The 19,926-nt window shown below is 44.8% G+C and overlaps 1 protein-coding gene across 3 annotated transcripts in view; it reads right to left on the bottom strand.

Moving 5' to 3' along the window:
* Window positions 1–19,926, bottom strand: part of LOC144770727 (uncharacterized) — a 295,086-nt gene that overhangs the window by 221,836 nt on the left and 53,324 nt on the right. Inside the window, exon 1 of one of the 3 annotated variants that reach the window (XM_078655462.1) lies at window positions 16,805–17,003. The exons of the other annotated variants lie outside the window; for them this stretch is intronic. Coding sequence (XP_078511588.1) covers window positions 16,805–16,868 — 64 coding nt within the window. The 5' untranslated portion in view covers window positions 16,869–17,003. Of the gene's footprint in view, window positions 1–16,804; window positions 17,004–19,926 lie in introns of those variants that run through there. 3 annotated transcript variants of the gene reach the window in all.

The raw sequence follows: 19,926 nt of genomic DNA, 5'->3' as shown, positions 1-19,926 counted from the left end.
GGAACACAAATTGTAGCCCAACAGCTGGGGAAAACTCAAGAACAACCCTCAAAAGATATGAGAAATTGCTATATGACGAAAGAAAACAACAAGGCTGTAACATCTAACCTGGTTGTCACTACCGCAAACAAATTGCTGTCGCAATCTATGGGATCCAACCAACAAGACTGCCACGTTATAACTGAGCAAGCTGGGCAGGCAGTACAAAGGGTCCCTTTTGAAGTCAAGGTTGAGATAACAAAAAGGTCGGGCATAATCTCTGAGGTAACTGAAATACATTTAGACCATCAACAGGAAGCCCAAATGAGCATTCGTACTGACAATATATCCAAAGAAGTGGCTGACAACAGTGCCAACAAGGTTAAAATTCAGGAGCAAACATTAGACTCCGCGGGAGCCGAAGATTCCAAAAATGAAACTTTGGAAACTAGAGCAAAACACCAGGGTGTAGTCAAACCCTGGGATATTTTCTATCAAACATCAACCCTTACGCTGGAAGCCCTTCACTACCAATCGAATAAAATGGATATACAAATTGACCTCCTAAAAATGATGGCAAATAATGTGGCTGGGATTGACAACAAACTGGCCCAATTAAATGACCTGATAATCAGAGCACAAAGAGATAATGAAAAAACAACCTCTGACAGCATCTATGTGCCCATCATGGAAAAGCTATCAACCTTACCTGCGGTATTAACAAGCATAATAGATGATGCCAAAAGAACCATCCATCACAATAAGGAAAATCCTAAAACAAACATCACAAGTATGATGGGAATGAAAAAAATTACACCTGTGGATGGTACGGAAAACCCTATTCCCGTGGAACTACAACAATCAATAAGAGAATTTGATGATTCAGTTAACATACAAATGTTACAGGCAAAGGTCTATCTGGACAATTAAATCCCGTGTGAAGCCTCGTGTAAAGTCCCTAAAAACGACAAAAATTCGATTGATATCGAGCTGGATGGATTCTCAACAATGTCAAAACGCCAAAAGAAAAAACTCCGCAAAGCAAGGAAAAATGAGAAACAGAAGTTAAATACTACAGGTATCCCACCTAAGGACCTCAAATCACCTAACTCAGGACCTAATAACTTCTTCCCTATCTTTGGAAAAAAAACATTAAACGTTCATAGTTCGATAAAAACGAATGAATCACAAAATCACGAATGGGATGAAGATAGAGAAGTGGAAGTACGAGTAACAAACAGCATGCCAGAGAGTCTACAAATGGAATCTAACCAGGATAAAAACCAAAAAAAGGAAGAAAGAGATCAAACTACTTACAACTCTGATACAATGAATGGAAACATCGTTACTAAAGAGACAGAAACAATGAATCCTCACCTCAAAGCATGCATGAAGAAAAATACAAAAAAAGACATTGTCCTAACAGAGAGATGGGCAGAAAGTAGCCACGATATAACATCTGAACGAGACTACTTGCAGATTAAATGTGTGGATGGGAATAAAACAGTAACCTGTACAACGAAACATACTAAAAAAACGGAGGCCGCAAATCAAAACACTACTGAAACTAATGAGAAACTCAAATTTACACCAGAATTCCGCTCTAGAGGTAGACACGATATTCTTAATCGAGGGAACTTACTGCGACTTTTCAAATCCATACCTTCACTTAACAACATTGTAACTAATGATATTATATCTGTTCAATTCGTGGAGGACGACCGGAATAGCCAGACCCCAACTTTAATCACACTATCTTCATTATCTATAGCTGATCAGATAATGAAGGAGCAAAAGATATTCAAAATGTGGGGCATAACACTTACTAAACAAATTCCGGAGGTTTATCCTAGTCCTTTTATAGGAGCCGACACTCCACTGAAACAAAAGAAGGTAGGGACGAAGACTCCATCAGTCCTAAGAAATGCACTCGGCAGATCTCCAGAAAAAAATGAATGTCCTACCTTGCAAAAAGAGGGAGAAACAAACACTGAAATAAATGTAAAATGGATCAACTTGGCACTGCATAGTAATCAGAGTCAATGAAGCAGAAGTCCACTACAAATTGGAGCTAAAAGCACAAACCAAGAAATAATAAGTCCATGTTGTAAAATTCTTACTTGGAACGTGGCAGGACTAGGCGCAAAAACTTCTGATCCTTTATGGCAGGGTTTTGTTAAGCAGTATGATATTTTGGCCTTTCAAGAGACATGGGATACATCACCCAGTTTTTCATTAGATGGCTTTCTTAGTTTCTCAACCTCAGCAGTACCGGGGAGGGGAGGAAGAGCTAAAGGGGGCTTGCTTACAATGTTCTCACTTAACTTGGTTGGGGTTTTTAAAAAAGTATATCCTACCCCTCAGAATTCATTGATAATTGAATGGACCATTCCGGACCAACAAAAACTTCTAATTATTAATTTTTATAATTCCAGGACGGGCTCTTCTGAGAATGAGCATTTGACTGCCCTGGCAGATTTTCTGTCAGTCCACAAACATGATCGCATTTCTGTCCCAGAGATGGTTATCATGGGAGATTTTAATATTCACCCTTGTGAGGGGGATTGTTATACTGATGTACACGGAGGATCACCTGTGGAGGGGATCCCCATTTTGAACATAGCAAGGAGGGTGATGCCCATGAGAGTCTCCTTGCCAACTCAAACTTATTCGAACCAGGTTTAGGTAACGGAGAGACTAGAGCGCCTACATTTATTGGGAGGGACGCTAACACAGTTATCGATTATATCTTTGTCTCCCCTGGGGTGCTAGCCAAAACGCAGGAGTACAGTGTAGTGAACGCAATTTTTAGTGACCACAACCCCGTCTTATTGGCTATGGATCTTGATAGTTTCTTGCATGGGAGGAACTCAAGCGTGGTGGCACCAAGAGATCTGTCAACTAGAGGGCAGGGCAGGAGGGTAAAGTGGGAGAAAGTTATTCCAGAAACCTTTTTTAAAACACTTGCACAGGAAACCGCGGACAACATGGCTGTCTGCTTAGACGCCACCGCATCAGGTGCTGATGTTGTGGATGCCTATGTAGAGATATGCTCACGGATTTCCAAGAATTTGGAGTCTAGAAATGGCTCACATTGTGAGAAGGTGTTTAAATGGTTTGACAAAAAGTGCTCACTCGCCCAAAGTGCCCTACTTAAAGCGCTGAAATTTAGACCTAGGGATAGGCTAACTGTGGCTAACCTTCGTAAGGAATACAAACTGGCACTTGCAAATCGCAAGAAGCATATTAAGGAAGAAGCGTGGGATCATCTACAATCTGCAGATGTGCTGAGAGACAGCAAAAAATGTTGGGCTATTATCAATCAGTCGTTTTTCACTGAGGAGGGTAAATCAGATATGGACTGCGTAATTGAAGACGAGAGTTGGCTTAATCACTTTAGAAACATCTATGACATTGAGCTAGGGGTCCCTACTCCCCCAGACTTAGTTGTACCTCGCAACAATATGCTCATTAAGTTTAACATCTCTGAAGTGGAAAAGGCGATCAAAGATACTAGTAAACATAAGGCCCCTGGCCCTGACGGGGTCCCTGCTGATCTTTACATCTTGTACCCACAATTTTGGCCAAAATTCTAACAAATGTTTTCAATGCAACACTCACCGCAGGCTCCCCATCATCTTGGTCAACCTCCATTATTGTTCCAATTTTCAAGAAAGGGAACAGGAGGGACCCCGCTTGCTACAGGCCAATCTCCCTGTTGGACTCTGCCGTCAAGATCTTAGGCAGAGTTATGTTACAGAGACTGGGAGATTGGCTTGAGGGGAGTGGGGTTCTTTCTGATCTCCAGTACGGTTTTAGGGCACGCAGGGGGACCATGGATCAATGTCTAAACCTTCACTTTATTATCAGCAAGTACACAGTGGTGAAGGAGGGGCTTCTATATTTGGGTTTTATGGATCTTTCTTCCGCATTTGATTTGGTCAATCGTTCTAAATTATGGTGTATTTTGCAGGATATGGGTTTGGACACTACGTTGGTTAATTTTCTAAATGATCTTCACCAGAACTTGTCGGCTTCTGTTAGGGTAACAAGGGAAGGCAGATGTACCGAGCAATTTAGATCAAGAAGAGGGGTCAGACAGGGTTGCATTCTGGCCCCTCTCCTATTTACGCTCTAAATTAATTCTTTGGGTAAATCACTAGATCTGGCCACCCTGGACGTCCCGCGTATGGGAGGGTCGGCTATACCGGTCCTCCTGTACGCGGACGACGCCGTCCTACTTGCTCGAACTGGTACAGGGATCATTTTGGCTCCTTGATGGAGGCCTTAGACTTAAAAATCAAATTTAATGACAACAAGGGACCCCAAAATTAGTCAGCAGGGACCATGGGGAGCATACTTTTTAAACAACAACAGCGGTCCCCAACATTAAGGAATATCACCACATGAATAAAATATAGACAGAGTCAATCTATATTTTCTCTATAAACAGTACAATTGTACAGAGTATAACAATCATGCACTGGACATTTCAGTAGTAATCACAGTTAGGTTCACGTGCATTAAAGGTCGACGGCGTTTCGGACCCCTATAAAATATCAGGGACCATCATCAGGACAAATACAATGAAAAGCCTTAGGTTAATTAAGCCTCTAAATGCCTAAAGGGGGGAAAAAGGAAATATTAAAATCAGATACAGGACTGCGGGTCGTGCGTTGTGTGTGAGTTCTCAATTGATGGCAAGGAATTTGTGTATAACAATGTAAGAAATGTACTAAAAACAGGAACAGCTTAAGCATGGTCAATTGTACTGTTTATAGAGTAACGTTGTTCCGCCTTACAAAGCCCTTCTCTGCTGTCTACATCACCTCTTGTACTTGCTCTGTTAGTACTGGACACAGGCTTGTGGTCCACTTTGGTTGATTGTTGGATGTGATTTCAATACATAAATCCTGAGTAAAATCTCTGAAAGACCTCTGTCCGGCTGGACATGTCTTTTTTGAAAATATAGATTGACTCTGTCTATATTTTATTCATGTGGTGATATTCCTTAATGTTGGGGACCACTATAAAAAAAAAAAAAATTAGACTTAAAAATCAACACCTCAAAATCCCACGTAATGGTGGCTGGTTTACGCAGGAAAACCATGAAGATAAAAACCTTTAGATGCAATGGATCGCCAATCTCAAGGGTACCCTTCTTTTGTTATTTAGGGGTTATATTTGATGAAAGAGGGAATTGGGGCCCCCAGTTGAAACTCAAGGGTAACGTGGTTGCAATATCTACCACAGCCCTTATGATTTTTTCAAAAAGATTGGGTGCAAGACCCATGGAGGCTATGGTCCGCATCTATAAATCAAAGTGCGTAGCAATCGCCTCCTATGGGGCTGACATCTGGGGCTATGTTCCAACAACAGGGTTGCAAATTATAGAAAATAAGTTCATACGATCCCTTTTGTCACTCCCCCAATCATCCCCTACATATTCTATCCTCTGTGAAGTAGGTCTGGGGTATATTTCTGATCACTTAAAAATGGCCCCATTATTACGATGGGTTAAAACCTGGCTAAATGAGGAGATTGCGCTTAACCACCTAATACTCAGGGACTGTATGGCCCTGGATGGAGCGGATAGAATACCCTGGCTTGCGTATGTTAGAGCGGCATGCGTGAGGCTGGGGCGTCCGGAAATGTATCTATCACCACAGGGTCTCAGGAATGAGGATGTAGGGTGGATTAAGCGCAACTTCCTCAATTCACTTGAGTCAGAAAGGGAGGAGATAGAGCTTAGGAAACCTACAGTGAGATCAATCTATCAACTTGTGATCTCCCCAGTCATGGAACCCTATCTGAAGTACGTGACCAACTCTTACCATCGTTTCCTTTTAGTTAGATTTAGGTTCAATCTCATCCACCTCACACTTGGTACCTATCTGAAATGGGGGACCCTTGAAGATACTTCACCCTGCACCTGTGATAGTTTCTCTACACAGGACACGCTTCACTTGGTGATGTTTTGCGAGCACTATCTGGTGGCCCGCAAAAAATTTTTATACCCTGTTCTGAAGGAACTAAAATTCGCCCAGGTGAGGCCTGCCCTCCTACATTTACAAATGCTTGATTCTATGCAGGTTACTTATAGTGTAGCCAGTTTTTTGGTAGCGGCAGCGCGTATTAATAAAGTTAGACTCACTCAAATGAATTCACTATCAGGATGACACATAACTGAATGAGGATTGCTTGAAAATAGGGTTGGGCCTTTATATTCATGACATAGATTTTGTCTCTTTTCTCATTGTATAAAGATTTTAACTGTTTTAGACTGTTTTTGATCTGCAATCATGTGTATATCTTATTTCTGTACAATTTTAATGTGTATATAACGTGTTTATAATGAATTTTTTGTATTGCATTGCTTTTATGGTTTTTATTAACCGAAATAAAGATGTATTGACTGACTGACTGGCCTTAGACATCTGGGGCATCATTAGCCAATACCACAATCATTTTTGATCTGACCGCATGTCAGCTGTCATGGCAATTAATAATCAAAGCGCAAAATGCTAATGGGTGTTGCAGCTGCTTAAGACTCTGATTTACACTCTGATTTGCTTATGTCTTTTGCATAACGTGCATTTTTCTGCCAAACATTTACCTGGGTTGGATAATGCAGTTGCTGATGCTTTTTCTCAATCTAAGTTGGCAGAGTTCAGAGCAAAGGGGCCCCAAGCGGTCGAAGTGATGGTGGAGTTCCCAGAGGAGTTGTGGAGGCTTGGTGCTCCATTGCCACAGACTTAAACGCAGCATCCTGGGTACTCAAAACAAAGCATATGTACAAAAAGGCTTGGGTGTGTATGACTCATCCTTCAGGTCGCATGATGAAACAGAGAGGTTTACCCTTGAAGGGCTACTGGGTTTTCACACTAGACAGAGGGACTGGGGAATCATTGCCACTAGTGTGCAGGCAGCTGTCCGCAATCATCTTCTTTGCAGGGTTTAAGGGGGTCAGGGACCCCACCAAGGACTTTAGGGTGCGGAAGGCCATGAGAGGATGGGAATGCATGGTCCGGGTTGTGGAAGAAGGCAGGCAACTTATCAACATGGAGCAGATAGAGAGAATATTGGGGGGTTGCAGCAGGTTTGCAGGTCCCAGGACGAAGTAAAACCGTTCAGCCTCGCTTACACTCTGGCCTTTTCACATCTCAGAATTGGTGGAGTCCTCAAAGAAAGGACCGGGGGGCCAGAGGTGGCAGACGTGCTTCTGGAGGCAGGGGCTCTCCATCTGAGGGTCAGGAGGTCAAAGACAGACTTGCTAGGGAAAGGCAAGTGGGTGAAACGACATGTGGCCCCGGACTCCTTTTATTGCTTAGTGGGGTTAACAAGGGATTTCCTCGTAGGGCTACCGGTTGGGACCTCAACTAGGCTCTTAGTACACATGGATGGTGCGCTAATGACTCGATATCTGTTGGTCTGCTTGATCGAGGACTCTGCACAGTTTAGCTCCCATTCATTTTGCATTGGTGGGCCACCACAGCGGCAGGCGGCAGGGATGTGTCTGTCAGCAGAGGCAATCAAAAGGGTGGGCAGATGGCGTTCAGCATGTTTCATCAGGACAGGGTTCATCTGTCAGGTAAGGGGCATGAACTTTTTATCCTGACTTTACTGGGGACAATCGCAGGGCGCATTCAGCAGCAGGGAGTAGGGGGCGACTGCGCCAGTGAGCTTCTCAGCCTGTGGCGAGGCCCTAACAGATACGGGCCAGAGCGCTGCCTGGCACAGAGGGAGCAGGTATGGGCAATGGGTCAATGACATGATCAGGGGCGCAGCAGAAACTTGGAGGGCCATGTAAGGTGGTGCATTAGGTGCTTTGGCCTCTTTTGTCCCCTTGGATCCGAGCAGGAAGCAGGTGATATCTACGCATCGTCAACCACCCACCTACCGACAGAATGGTGAGGCCCTGACAGATAACAACAAATGGGGATGGACATAATGGAGGTTCAGCAACTGGACGGACCCCAGGTGGGGGTAGGATTTGGTTATACAGGGGGCAGGCAGGGAGGGTGGACTGACCTGCTGGTGGTCCTGGACTCCCCCGCTCTAACCGGCGACGTATGGACTGACTAGAACCTTGGGGAGACTGCCTGTGCTCAGGGACCCCGGTTGGCTGGTGCGCTATGCAGTGCCCCGGATTTCAAGTGGTGCAACAGCTTACTGTTGCGCATTGGGGCCTCCTGGCACAATGTGCCACAGCGGATGAGACATGAGAGGGGGGGCAGGATGTGCCGAGATGGTCAAGGTCAAGTTCATGATCAAGTTTAATGTCGTGCCTATTTGCCTTACTGCCTTCTACCTGTTGATGAAGCTGAAGTGTGTTTTTGTACATATAACATATATGCAAGTATAGACTAGAGTACTTCTCTTTTTGTATTGAGTTGGTGTGAATAACCCTGTTTCATGTGAATAAAAGTATACGCCTTGAACAACATAACGTGAATCTAGTCTTTCACCGAGACAGCAGCACAGGAAGGAGTGGGTGAAAGTATGGGAGGGGTGAGTGGCACGTGGTGCGCATACTAAACCTTGATATAGCAGTGCCTGTGCCTTCCAACAACCAATTACAGTGATCTGGCAATAGTATGGTTGCTGAACTAGAAATGAGGCCCTGTCAGAAAGTGAAATGCAACATAGCACTGGTACCCCAGTACTGGTCCAATGACAGGGCTTGATCTGCACAGCGAGTGGTTAGGTCTGTATCTGACACCAAGGTTTCAAAGAAGGACCCTAGCTGACAGAAAGATGTCAAATAACTAAATTGTAATCAGCTTTGATGACTTTTGTCACTTCCTGTTGTTCTATCAGAGACAAAGGTCATAAGATGCCATTTACAATGGCATCATCATGGTGAAAGGACATCCTGTGATGTCATTGGGGGTCAAAAGGTGTGTGATGTCACTTCCGTTAACCCTAACGTTTTGCTGAATTGATGTCCATGTGTTGGAGCACACTCCCCATGACCTGAGGCCGTGAAAGGGGCTTCCTCAGGGCGTGTGCCTGGCACAGGGACATCCAGGCGCTTCCACGCGCATTCTATAAGCACTCCACTCTTGAAGCTTTCTAGCAGAGTGAATGAAGCACGAACTGCTTCGTGCAGCCTTCTCCTCCTCCCTTTACTTTAGCAATGCTTGTTGATTTCGGTAACATTTTACAGGTTGTTTCCGACTCAGATTTACACATAAAAATACTCCTGCAAAGGGCAGCATTAAATCATCCCAGGGTAGGAAGGTCCCTCGAGGCGGTCACAGGGAAGAGGATTTTCCACAGATAAAAATGCTGTCCTTGTGGAACAAGAAAACAAGCTGCGTGCAGATAGAAAGGACCAGGTGAACACAGCTAAAGATGCTGGCCCTGCGGAAAACTGGGAGATGCGAGTGTAGTGGAAGAGTGTGCATGAAAATCCGCCATTTTGTACCTTTCCTCCACTACTGTCTCCTGGGCATTTTACGAAATACTGTATGCGGAAGTGCATTATTTGTAGATTTCGAAATGCTTGCATTAGGTTACCTTATAGAGAGGCTTTTACATAGATGCCAACACTTGGCAACTGCTAAAAGGTAAACAGACTCTCAGAGCCAAGGGCCAGATTCACGAAGCTTATTTTGTGAGTGATTCTGTGACGCCATTGTCTGATTGCAACTATAAGTGTGTGTAATGAAAAATGAGGTTTTACTGAAAGGAAAGGTAATCTTGTATAAAAATTAAATTGGAAATTAGAGGGAGAAGCTGACCTTTTGATTGACAGAAGCCCTACCAGCCTCTGATTCAGCATGTGTCCCACAGCAGCATGGGCGACAGAAGAGCTTCTGAACAGGCCGCTGCCTTTAGGAGGCTGATACAGTCTGACATGGCACGTGCAGCTGACCCTGCACCAGCCCTACTAGGACTCAGAAGCACTGCTGATGTCAGCGAATCTTCCAAAAACGGAGAGAGGAGTTGGCCTAATGGCTAGAGAGAATGACCTCGAATTTGGGGTACCCGGTTCGAGTCTTGGTAAAGACACAGAACATCCTGTGGTTCTGGGCAAATCTCCCTGTGCCTAACAAAGATTAATGTGTGTCCTCATGTAATGCAACTGGTGCTGTGTAAAGCTCTCTGATACCCGGTACCAGGTCAAGTTAGCGCTCTGTAAAACTCCGTAAACAAAAAAATGTACAGTGTATTCTGGGTCCCATGTCCCGCCCGTAATTCAAATGTAATAGTGCAAGGTAAATTCAGATTTAAAAAATAGGACTTCTACTTTGTTCGTTCTGGCATGACCTGCATGAAGAAGCAAAAATATTACACTGTTGAGAAGCAAATAAAGGTCTGTTTATATGTTCATAGATCAGCCGCTCTGCCTTCGGGGCTGTAGCAGGTGATCGGTTTCATGTTAATGAAAATAAATTGAACTTCCCCGACCTTAAGAAAAACATTTCAAGGGCTTTCTGTTAGTGAAACATATTTTATAATGCTGATTTCATCAAGATTTTTTTTTTTTTTTTTTAAATAACTGCAGCTTCATTTTTCATATTTCATCTGACAATATTCTGTTAAAATAAGCATGTTAAAAATGACTATGTTAAAGAAATTAATATTAGACGATAGATCTGAATTAGGGCCTGATTTAGGGTCACGTGACCGACAGCCGCGGCCCGTGGAGGGAGTTACGGTGGGGCAGGGAGGCGGGGAGGGGGAGGGGCAGGGTGGAGGGTGCTAAAAACCGGCATATGGATAATTGCAGGTAAGTAAACAATTTAATTATTAAAACGTATTTCGTAGTGCGCCCTGCATCGCAAAATGTGATGCAATGCGCGCTGCCCAGGTAAGTGGCAGTGCGGTTCAGGTTAGGTGGTGAATGTTTGTTTTTGTTTATTGTGTCTGTCTTTTGCCTGTATTTGTGCATGTGGACATTTACCGCAGAGGTCAGCCACCAGGCTCCTACTCTGTCCACTTTTCTGTTTCCAGCCGCACTATACGCTGCATTGGGTCAGCTGCTCAGTCTCTGTTGTTGCACCATATAAGGGGGCATAACTAAATATATTAAGCAGTCATACCCAGCCTAGGGGCCAACTCTGTCGTCAATCATGACTGATTAACCGAAAAACAGTCATATTTATAAAGTGAGAGTGTGCGAGGCAAGCGAAAAGTGACAGGTAGATTCCCAGAAAGGAAACCAGAGCCCAGGCCCTCTCCCTAGCACCTAAACATGTATAATGTTGGGCTCAGAAGAACACACATCTAGATGTAGACCGCCTTGCAGTAAAATATGCACTTCTCTTACACTTACCCTCAGGGCGTCAATGTGATCTTTATTTTGTGTCCACACTAGGCTACAGGAAGCATCACTTTGTGATAACAAGCATTGGCAGTGATGCTAGGTCTGGCTTATAACTGAGAGTGCCTCTTCAGTCACTTATGAGTTTTGGCACTCAATAATTCAACATTCATGCACCCTGTCATGCATACTTACACTGATTCATCCTTGCACTGACTCATTCTTGCATTTGTCCACTTACCCACAATATTTGAGACAAAGCATATGGAAGATAAACATCAAAATAAAAGTAGAAAAAAACATGTTCGCTATATTGGAATTAAAAAAATCAATGTTACGACATGCACAATACCATTTAAAAATTGCCACTGAGTAAATATCGTACTGGCCGGCCATCTTCACATGCTAAATTGTGTAGTTTGTCACTGCTGTACTGCTCCAAGATGGCCAACATTATGCTTCTAAACATGGTACACATCTTGGATCAGGAAAGCAATGATACACTCTGGATAACGCCATTCCAAGATGGCCACACATTTTAGAAATAGGGGATGCACAAGATGCAGCACACTTCAAATGAAGTGAGTGGCAAGCGAACATCGCATTAGGACTTTCTGGGGAGCTGCAGAATGGTCTAAAAAGGAAGAAGGAAAGAAATGAAAGGTGAACTCTAAAAGTAAAAAAATTAAAACTAAAGTACTGGGAGCCCTGGAACTGAAGCATATTTTCAAGCTGATTTGTACATGCTATCGGGCAATATGCTTTTACGCACAGGTCAGCAGAGCCAATGGCAGAATTTTGCTAACACATTGCCCAAGCAGTATGCTGTCATGGAGAGACACAGAATATGAATTACTCTTCCACAGTCAAAAGAACGCAGTTTTTTCAGTGTTACAAGGCCAAGTAAACAACTGCACATTTATTGACTTTAATCTGTATTACACAACTCCCCAATAAATACGGCCATCGTACTTCCTTTGTTGTAATTTTGTATAATAAGCAGATGGAACCTATGTTAGCTGACGTGACCTTTCATAATGAAGCAATCAGGCATATACCATTTATCATAGGCTCATCACCATAATCAATTCAGGGCTATGACATTGAGCACAAACTTTTCTACAAGGTAACCATCAAGTAAAAAGTCATAAAATTAGAAGTATGCAAAGATTATCAAAGTACAAAGCTTCTACGCACAGGACATATAAGAGGAAATCGGAGGCGGGAACCAAAACCCAGGCATACCACAGTAATCTTTGAGGATCCACATAACGCAATACCCATCTACAGCACAGTGCAATAACAATCTATAATTAAAGGCCTATTGATTTTAACATATGATTTTCAACATCAAAATACTTTCTTTAGGTCAAATGACCAGAAATATGATATTCAGAATAGATGTGTGAGGTCTACTGCATTTAGCATACATTTTCATACTCCTGTTCTAATTTGTTCCTGTTTAGTCCTTCTGCTTCAGCTAACATTTCCCTTTGCTTATTAATTTGGTTTCTATTGTAGCTCTTGTATTTGCGCTGGTGTCATATTCTTAACTGATTCTTCAAGTGCTCTCAGTGACACCACCACATCACTCAGGGACACCACCAAATTACTCAGGGACACCACCACGTCACTCTGGGACACCACTACGTCACTCTGGGACACCACCACATCACTCAGGGACACCACCAAATTACTCAGGGACACCACCACGTCACTCTGGGACACCACTACGTCACTCTGGGACACCACCACATCACTCAGGGACACCACCACATCACTCAGGGACACCACCACATTACTCGGGGACACCACCACATCACTCGGGGACACCACAACATCACTCGGGGACACTACCACATCACTCGGGGACACCACCACATCACTCGGGGACACCACCACATCACTCAGGGACACCACCACATCACTCAGGGACACCACCACATCACTCTGGGACACCACCACATCACTCAGGGACACCACCACATCACTCGGGGACACCACCACATCACTAAGGGGCACCACCACACCACCCAGGGGCACCACCACATCACTCAGGGGCACCACTCAGGGGCACCACCACATCACTCAGGGACACCTCCAAATCACTCCGGGACACCACCACGTCACTCAGGGACACCACCACGTCACTCTAGGACACCACCACGTCACTCCGGGACACCACCACATCACTCTGGGACACCACCACATCACTCTAATACACCACCACATCGCTCTAATACACCACCACATCACTCTAATACACCACCACATCACTTAGCCCAACCACATCATCACTCAGCACCACAGCAGCACTGTCCTTGCTTGCCCAAGATCAGGAAGCAAGCACACCGAACCAGCACCTCCTCACCACTTCTTGTCAGCCAATAGCAACCCCCATCCCCAGCATACACAGAGAACTACACTGCTATGGCACAACACTACCAACTGCCTGCCTTCCTGCCCCTACACTGTTACCCCTCGGTGCAGCCACAGGACAGTGGCTACATTGGCCGTGTCTGCCCTGCAACACGTTGTTCCTGCCATGGAGGTTTCCCACAACCGGATGCAGTTAATAAGTACAGGGACCCAAAGATATGTGGCATCGCAGAATAAGAACGGTAGTGGTACATGTAGGCTTTTTTAAATTTATTTATTAGTTTTCACTTTTATATAGTGCAAACTTTACCCGCAGGTATCAGAGTTCTTTAAATCAGCATGCTTATAACAAGCAAGACTAGCACTCTATATTACTTCCAACTTTGCTTAGCATAAGCAACAGCTAAACATTCACAAACAATGTGCATATACCAATTGCAAATTAAAAAAATTAAATAATGCAAAGCATTGTCATTTACAATGCCAGTAACTCAAACTTTTATGCTGCGAGACCTATTGCATTGTAGATGCTTGTTTGTTCAGAAACACACTACCGCTACCACTACCACTCTGGGAGTGTGTTTCTGAAAACCCCAAAAGTGTGGTTTGTAGCCTTCAAAGACATGGTGGCCCTGCACCAACCTATTGGTGCCGGGGGCTCCTGTGTAGGCAGCGATGGTCTCTAGACACATTGGAGCCTGGCCAGGTGATGGAGGGGGGACATATCCACCCTGATGGACGGCGGCCCATCAGCCATACCTTTAGGTAGGCCCCAAGTTATTTAGCAAAACTTACAAAGTTGGGATGTCCCCCACATTCTATTTTGATAAGATACATGCAAAATGTGTTGACATTTGTGTAGCTTTGCACATACTCAGAAATTTACATTAAGCAAAAAGAAGTGCACAGCATGCTAGGTAACGGCCACTTCTCATGTGCTATAAAGTAACAATTACATATTTTAAACACTTTCAATGTAATTAATAAAAGGGAACTGTTGCCCCACATTATGTAATGTAGGTTGTACATTAACGAAAGCTCTACGATTAAAGTACTATTTAAGGCGCTTCCTGCTGTTTTAGGTTACCCAGAAGCAGTCTCCCTTACCATGTTGAAGGGCGTTCATGTGGATGTCGGGCACTGATTGGCAGATGAAAGGTCTGGGGCGTATGGTCATCCCATGGGAACTTTTGATTGGTGTCCGCCCGGTGGCACTGCCAGTGTTTGATGGGCCCTCGTGCAAGGACGAAAATGGGCATCTATCCTATTTGCAGTGTAAAATACAGCAATAATCAAGGTTCAGTGAGCCCCTCAGCTTTGGAGCCCCAGTAGCACTGCATCTGCTGCACCAATGGAAGCTTATTGGTCGGGGTATCCCAAAGGGCCCTGCATGGTAAAATTACTCAGGACTTGAGTTTCACCAGGGAATCTGTGAACTTGGTTCCCATACGTAAAGATGGCTTGCTCCCCTCCCCCCACACCGCTCCCCACCACCCACAACTCCCTCCACCGCCCTACTCCTCCATGAGAATAAGCCCACTAGGGCACAAGTTGGGGTACACATGGGCAGACGGTATTCACCCACTATTTTCACAGGACTGACGCAGTCCACCCTGCTAAGCAGTTGGGCCCCACTGAAATATGCTGAACTCGTCCCAATGTCATTTTCAGACTCTGGCACACATGCAGTGCCTGCACGTTGCCTGCTTGCTCGAACAGCAATGGGCAGGCAGAGAGAGGGTTTGTTATTTTAAATTCCACCTTGGCCCAAAACAAAGGCCAAATTTAAAGGGCCATCAGTCTTCCTTTTGTTCATGTATCCTAGCTGAGAGCTATCTGGAGCCTCTGACCTAAATGCACATGCAATGGAGGTAAAACAGAGGCACATATCGTGTTACTACTTTTCAAGTACTGAAAGAACCATGGTTCAGACTTTGTTCGGTCCCTGTATATAAGAGGTATGAATGTACTATAAGAATGCCATATGTGTTGGTTTGTCCCAGTATTTACACAAATCGCAATTTAGATATCATTATTTGGTTTTATTTCTTTTCTAGCACTACCCATCCCAATGCAGGGTGTCTGACCACTTTGCATCACACATACACATTATACATTGACAATAAATCATGCAAGTGTGTAAATCAATGTACAGGGTGTGTTACATAGGACACTGGGGGTTAGAAGGTGTAGGAGTCACATGGCCTTCAATAGCTCACTGTGCTATAATGGAAGGATTAGACTTTCTGAACTGCAAGTAACAAAAGGATCACTGTGTTAAAAGCAGTAAACCACTTACCAATCTACATGTAAAAAATCTGTCATTTGAATGTTACATGATGTGCTTTGCAGGAGACACATTAACCCGCTATGCTACTGTGATTAAAACTGGGTCTAAGCCAAACGCAGGTCTGTCCTGTAAATGCGCCAACCTCTACATTATCGCACCAGTATTACTATTATTCCTTGAGATTTGCTCGACATACAAAGATCTCTTCAGCAGGTGCCTTAACCCCCATAGGATATATTAAAATGCAGCCTTTACAGCCAATTAAGCACAACGGATTTACTGCAATTTTTCTCCTTGTTGCCAATTTCATTTTGGCAGGGTGTAAATAAAAACAAATGTATACATTGAGGCCCAGATTCTGAGTCGGGGTTGCTTCACGTTTTTGTCACAACCCGAACCCACAATCTAATTTGCCAAATCTCGTAATGCGCTCAAATGTACTCATGATCGACCTGCTAAACTAATGTGTAAGGTCTTAAGATGTGATGTCACTTCGTGTGACATCACCCTCCTGTGAGGTAGTGGCTTGTGATGCCACATCTTGTGATGTCACACCCTCATACGGGTAACAGCGACCAGGAGTCGGGGTCACATCCTCATCCGCTCTGACGTCACGCACCATGTCACTTGTATACTGCCTAACTTGGTTAGTCCCCGCTTCTCTTTTTTTAGGACTTTTTCCCCGAGGCCCACCTTGATGAAGGGGTCGCCAACAGGTAGGGGTCGGGCAGCTTTCTACTGCTGTGAGGCGCAACAAGCCATTGGCTAATGCAGGTCTTTCAGTACAAAAACTTCTATTTTGAGCCTCAGTAACAAAACAAACGTCCTTGAAGTGTCTGTCCACAGATACCGTGTGAGAAGGCGGCTGTGCACGTGGGGCTTACCTATGAGCGGGAGCAGCAGCAGCAGGGCGGGGAGCCCCCCTGCCCCGGGGGCCAGCGCCCTCATGGCCACCGAGGGGGCCCTCGGCCACGCGACGCCGGGCTCGGACTCTGACCCCAAGAGCCCGTCCCTGTCACACACCGGCAGCGAGCCGCAGTCAGAGGGAGGTGTGAGGACGGCAGGGCACACACGCCTCCACCCCTTCCTGGAGATGCCGTCATTCACCTGCAGGGGAGGGCCCGGCCCTCCGCCTCCCCACAGGTGCGACAGCTCTGCATGAAGGCTGACAAAATATTTCAAAAATGCTTTTGTGTGAGCAGCCGGGGAGGCACCATGCTGCCTGACTGACGTCACCACCGCGCCAGCATCCCAAAACCCCCCATAAGTGAATAAATAAAGTCGCGTGCCTCAGTGGTCCAACGTGTTCCTCCAGTGGCTACATGTAACCTACAGGGGGGCTAACCTGGAAACTGCATCGGATAGCCGGAGTCGAGCCAGTGGTCTGAACGAGCCGAGCCATCAAAAGATTGCCTGGGTAAACGATACAGCAAGCAGCAAGTAAATAATGATAAAAACTCTTTATGTCAAATAAATTATTTCTCGGACACTTGTGTTTCACTATGGTGAAGCGGATTATACTTTTTAGACGTGACCTTTCCCCCCATCAACAATACCCTGACGTCACTGCCACGAGTAAACCTGCAGATGTTACTTTGCCATGTGCATCGCTGTTATATGTAGAGCAACATTACTGTCTATGAAACCTTACGTGAAGTGATACCAGATTGTTTAATTATAGCGCACACCCTGAACTGAGTTTCTTCAAGGTGGTTTCAGATTTGACACTCAATTAAAATGAGGCATAGTGAAGTACAGGGAATAATTTCACTATCAGTGGCTTTGCTGTACTTACAAAGAAACTGGCATCAGGAGAGGTTCAACGCCTTAGAAAGGGCAATTATATGCATTAGTAAAACGAAGGCCTCTTTCACAGCATTAAAGGTGTTCACAGGCACCATTTTAAAGTGCAGATTCCAGCTGCACACAGGCACGGGCTCAGGTGGGCTGTTGGGGTCGGAGAAGTGGTTAATGGGCTGTGGACTGCAGCCTATTCACAACACTCTATGGAACGTTCCAAATCAATATATCTGAATCCCCTAAGGCACAATAAAAGCGTTGGCAAAACCAATAGGTCTGGGTTCAATGTGGTAACGCCTACAGTGTCAGCAGATTAGAGTGAGACACGTGACAGAGAGCCATCAGAAGAGGACTGGGAGAGAGCAATATGTGTGAATTTGTTTTTTAGACCTCAGACCTAAAAATTCCCAAACACTTTGGCACAACGCTGCTGACTGGCCCCTCATCTGCTGCACAGAGGGAGGGAGTGCAGTCAGGGGCTTTGAGATAGAGGTGCCAGCATGGGAGAGTCTGGGCTCATGTTGGTCTCGAGAGTCCAGGGTGGCCTCGAGCTGAGTCCTAGCCAGGCATCTGGCTACAGCCTAGCTCGAGCCTTCTGTGGCCCACCCACCTCTATTTTATTATGAAATGACAGCTGGTCCAGTCTGTCTTACATCCTTCTGAGGTTAATAAACCAAGTACCAATGCTCGGGGATAGATAAACACCTATTATCACTGCCAATAAACCACTTTGGCAGTGAAGATGTCATTTATAAATAGACTGTGATGCTGTTATTTTGAGAGAATATTTTATACTAATGCTTAGGCGTATCCTGTGGAAGGGCTATCAGACTTCTTGTTAATGGCTGCATGCTGCTTAGCAATTTAGTGTGTGTGTGTGCGTGTGTTTGTGTGTGTGTGTGTGTGTTCTCATGTCTGCGTGTGTTTGTGTGTGTGCTCGTGCGCATCCAAATTTTTACAGCCCGAATATAGCAAAAAAAGTAACTAAGTACTGTTGTATGGTTGGTAGGTCCATTGTGGACATTGCTAAGTTGGCATGAGCTTGGCTGCCATGAGGCTGCTTTTGCGCACGTTACTACATGCCTTTATATTGCAAGGCTTTGTTTATGCCTTTCACATGAGAACTGACTGCTTTTCGTGTTCTCTGCTATTCTCTGGGGTTTAGTCTGCACATGATGTACAAGGTCGATAAACAATGCCCCTTGCTATTCTGTTCTGGTCAGTCCCCATCACCTAGACATAACATGACGCACAGCTGCACTATTGAAAGTCGCATACTTTTATATTACAGAAATGCGTGTTGTTCACACACTTGGAGAGTGACCTTTCCAGAGAGATGAGCTGTGCTGTTACTAAGATGTAAACCTTTCATCTAGGCTTTGAGGTATGGGGTCTGCTGACAAAGCCCAACGGTCTTCCTTTTTATAATAAGCTATTTCCTATCTCGGTGAGGGTGGGTAGGTCCTCTAGTCCTTTTCCAACTGTCTTTATAAAATGACATCCTCTTTTGTATTCTATGGAATTGTAACAATGCTAACGGTATTGTGTTTATGCATTTTGCTGCTGGTAATGGCACGTGTACTGCACCATAGAGCACGTTAGTTAAAATAAACATTTTAAACTATACCGTGACTCCGATTACTCTTATTATGGACAAGTATGAGGGAGTGAGTGAAAGAGTTGTATTGCTACCGCGATTCCTGAGAGAGTCTGGAGTGTTGTGTTCTGGGTTGTCTACTCATTTGTAGCTTTGGGATTATGTAGGAGAACGAATAAGACACTATAGCTAGTCGGTTTTTGGGATTTTGGGCACTAAGTTGATAGGTTGGTACACCGCTATACACTGAGGTCCTGGTTTCCTGTGCATAATTCTGTTAATGTGCAGAATCCCTGCAACAGTACTGTACAGTACTGCATTACAGATTCTATGCAGCGCCTCTTACACAAAACGTGGATGAGAAGCGCTCTGGTTCACATCGGGTTCCTGGTACCCTTTCAGAGTGTATGTTTGGTGGCGTGTGGTGTCTGAGGATAGGGGATGTGCTCTAATCACGGATCGGCGAACTTGTGGCTATCCACAACCACGAGGGGCTGCAGGAAAGGGTGAGAAAAAAATGCACGGTGATGCATGTGAACTCAGTACAGGAGTGGTAGTTTACACCCGGGGAGGAGTGTGGTGAGCAGTAAAGGACAGGGGGCAGGGTAG

This window comes from Lissotriton helveticus, chromosome 7 (assembly GCF_964261635.1).
Source record: "Lissotriton helveticus chromosome 7, aLisHel1.1, whole genome shotgun sequence".
In the NCBI taxonomy this organism is placed as follows: Eukaryota; Metazoa; Chordata; class Amphibia; order Caudata; family Salamandridae; genus Lissotriton; species Lissotriton helveticus.
The sequence above is the reverse complement of the archived record's forward strand: the minus strand, read 5'-3'. Positions and strand labels throughout refer to the sequence as shown.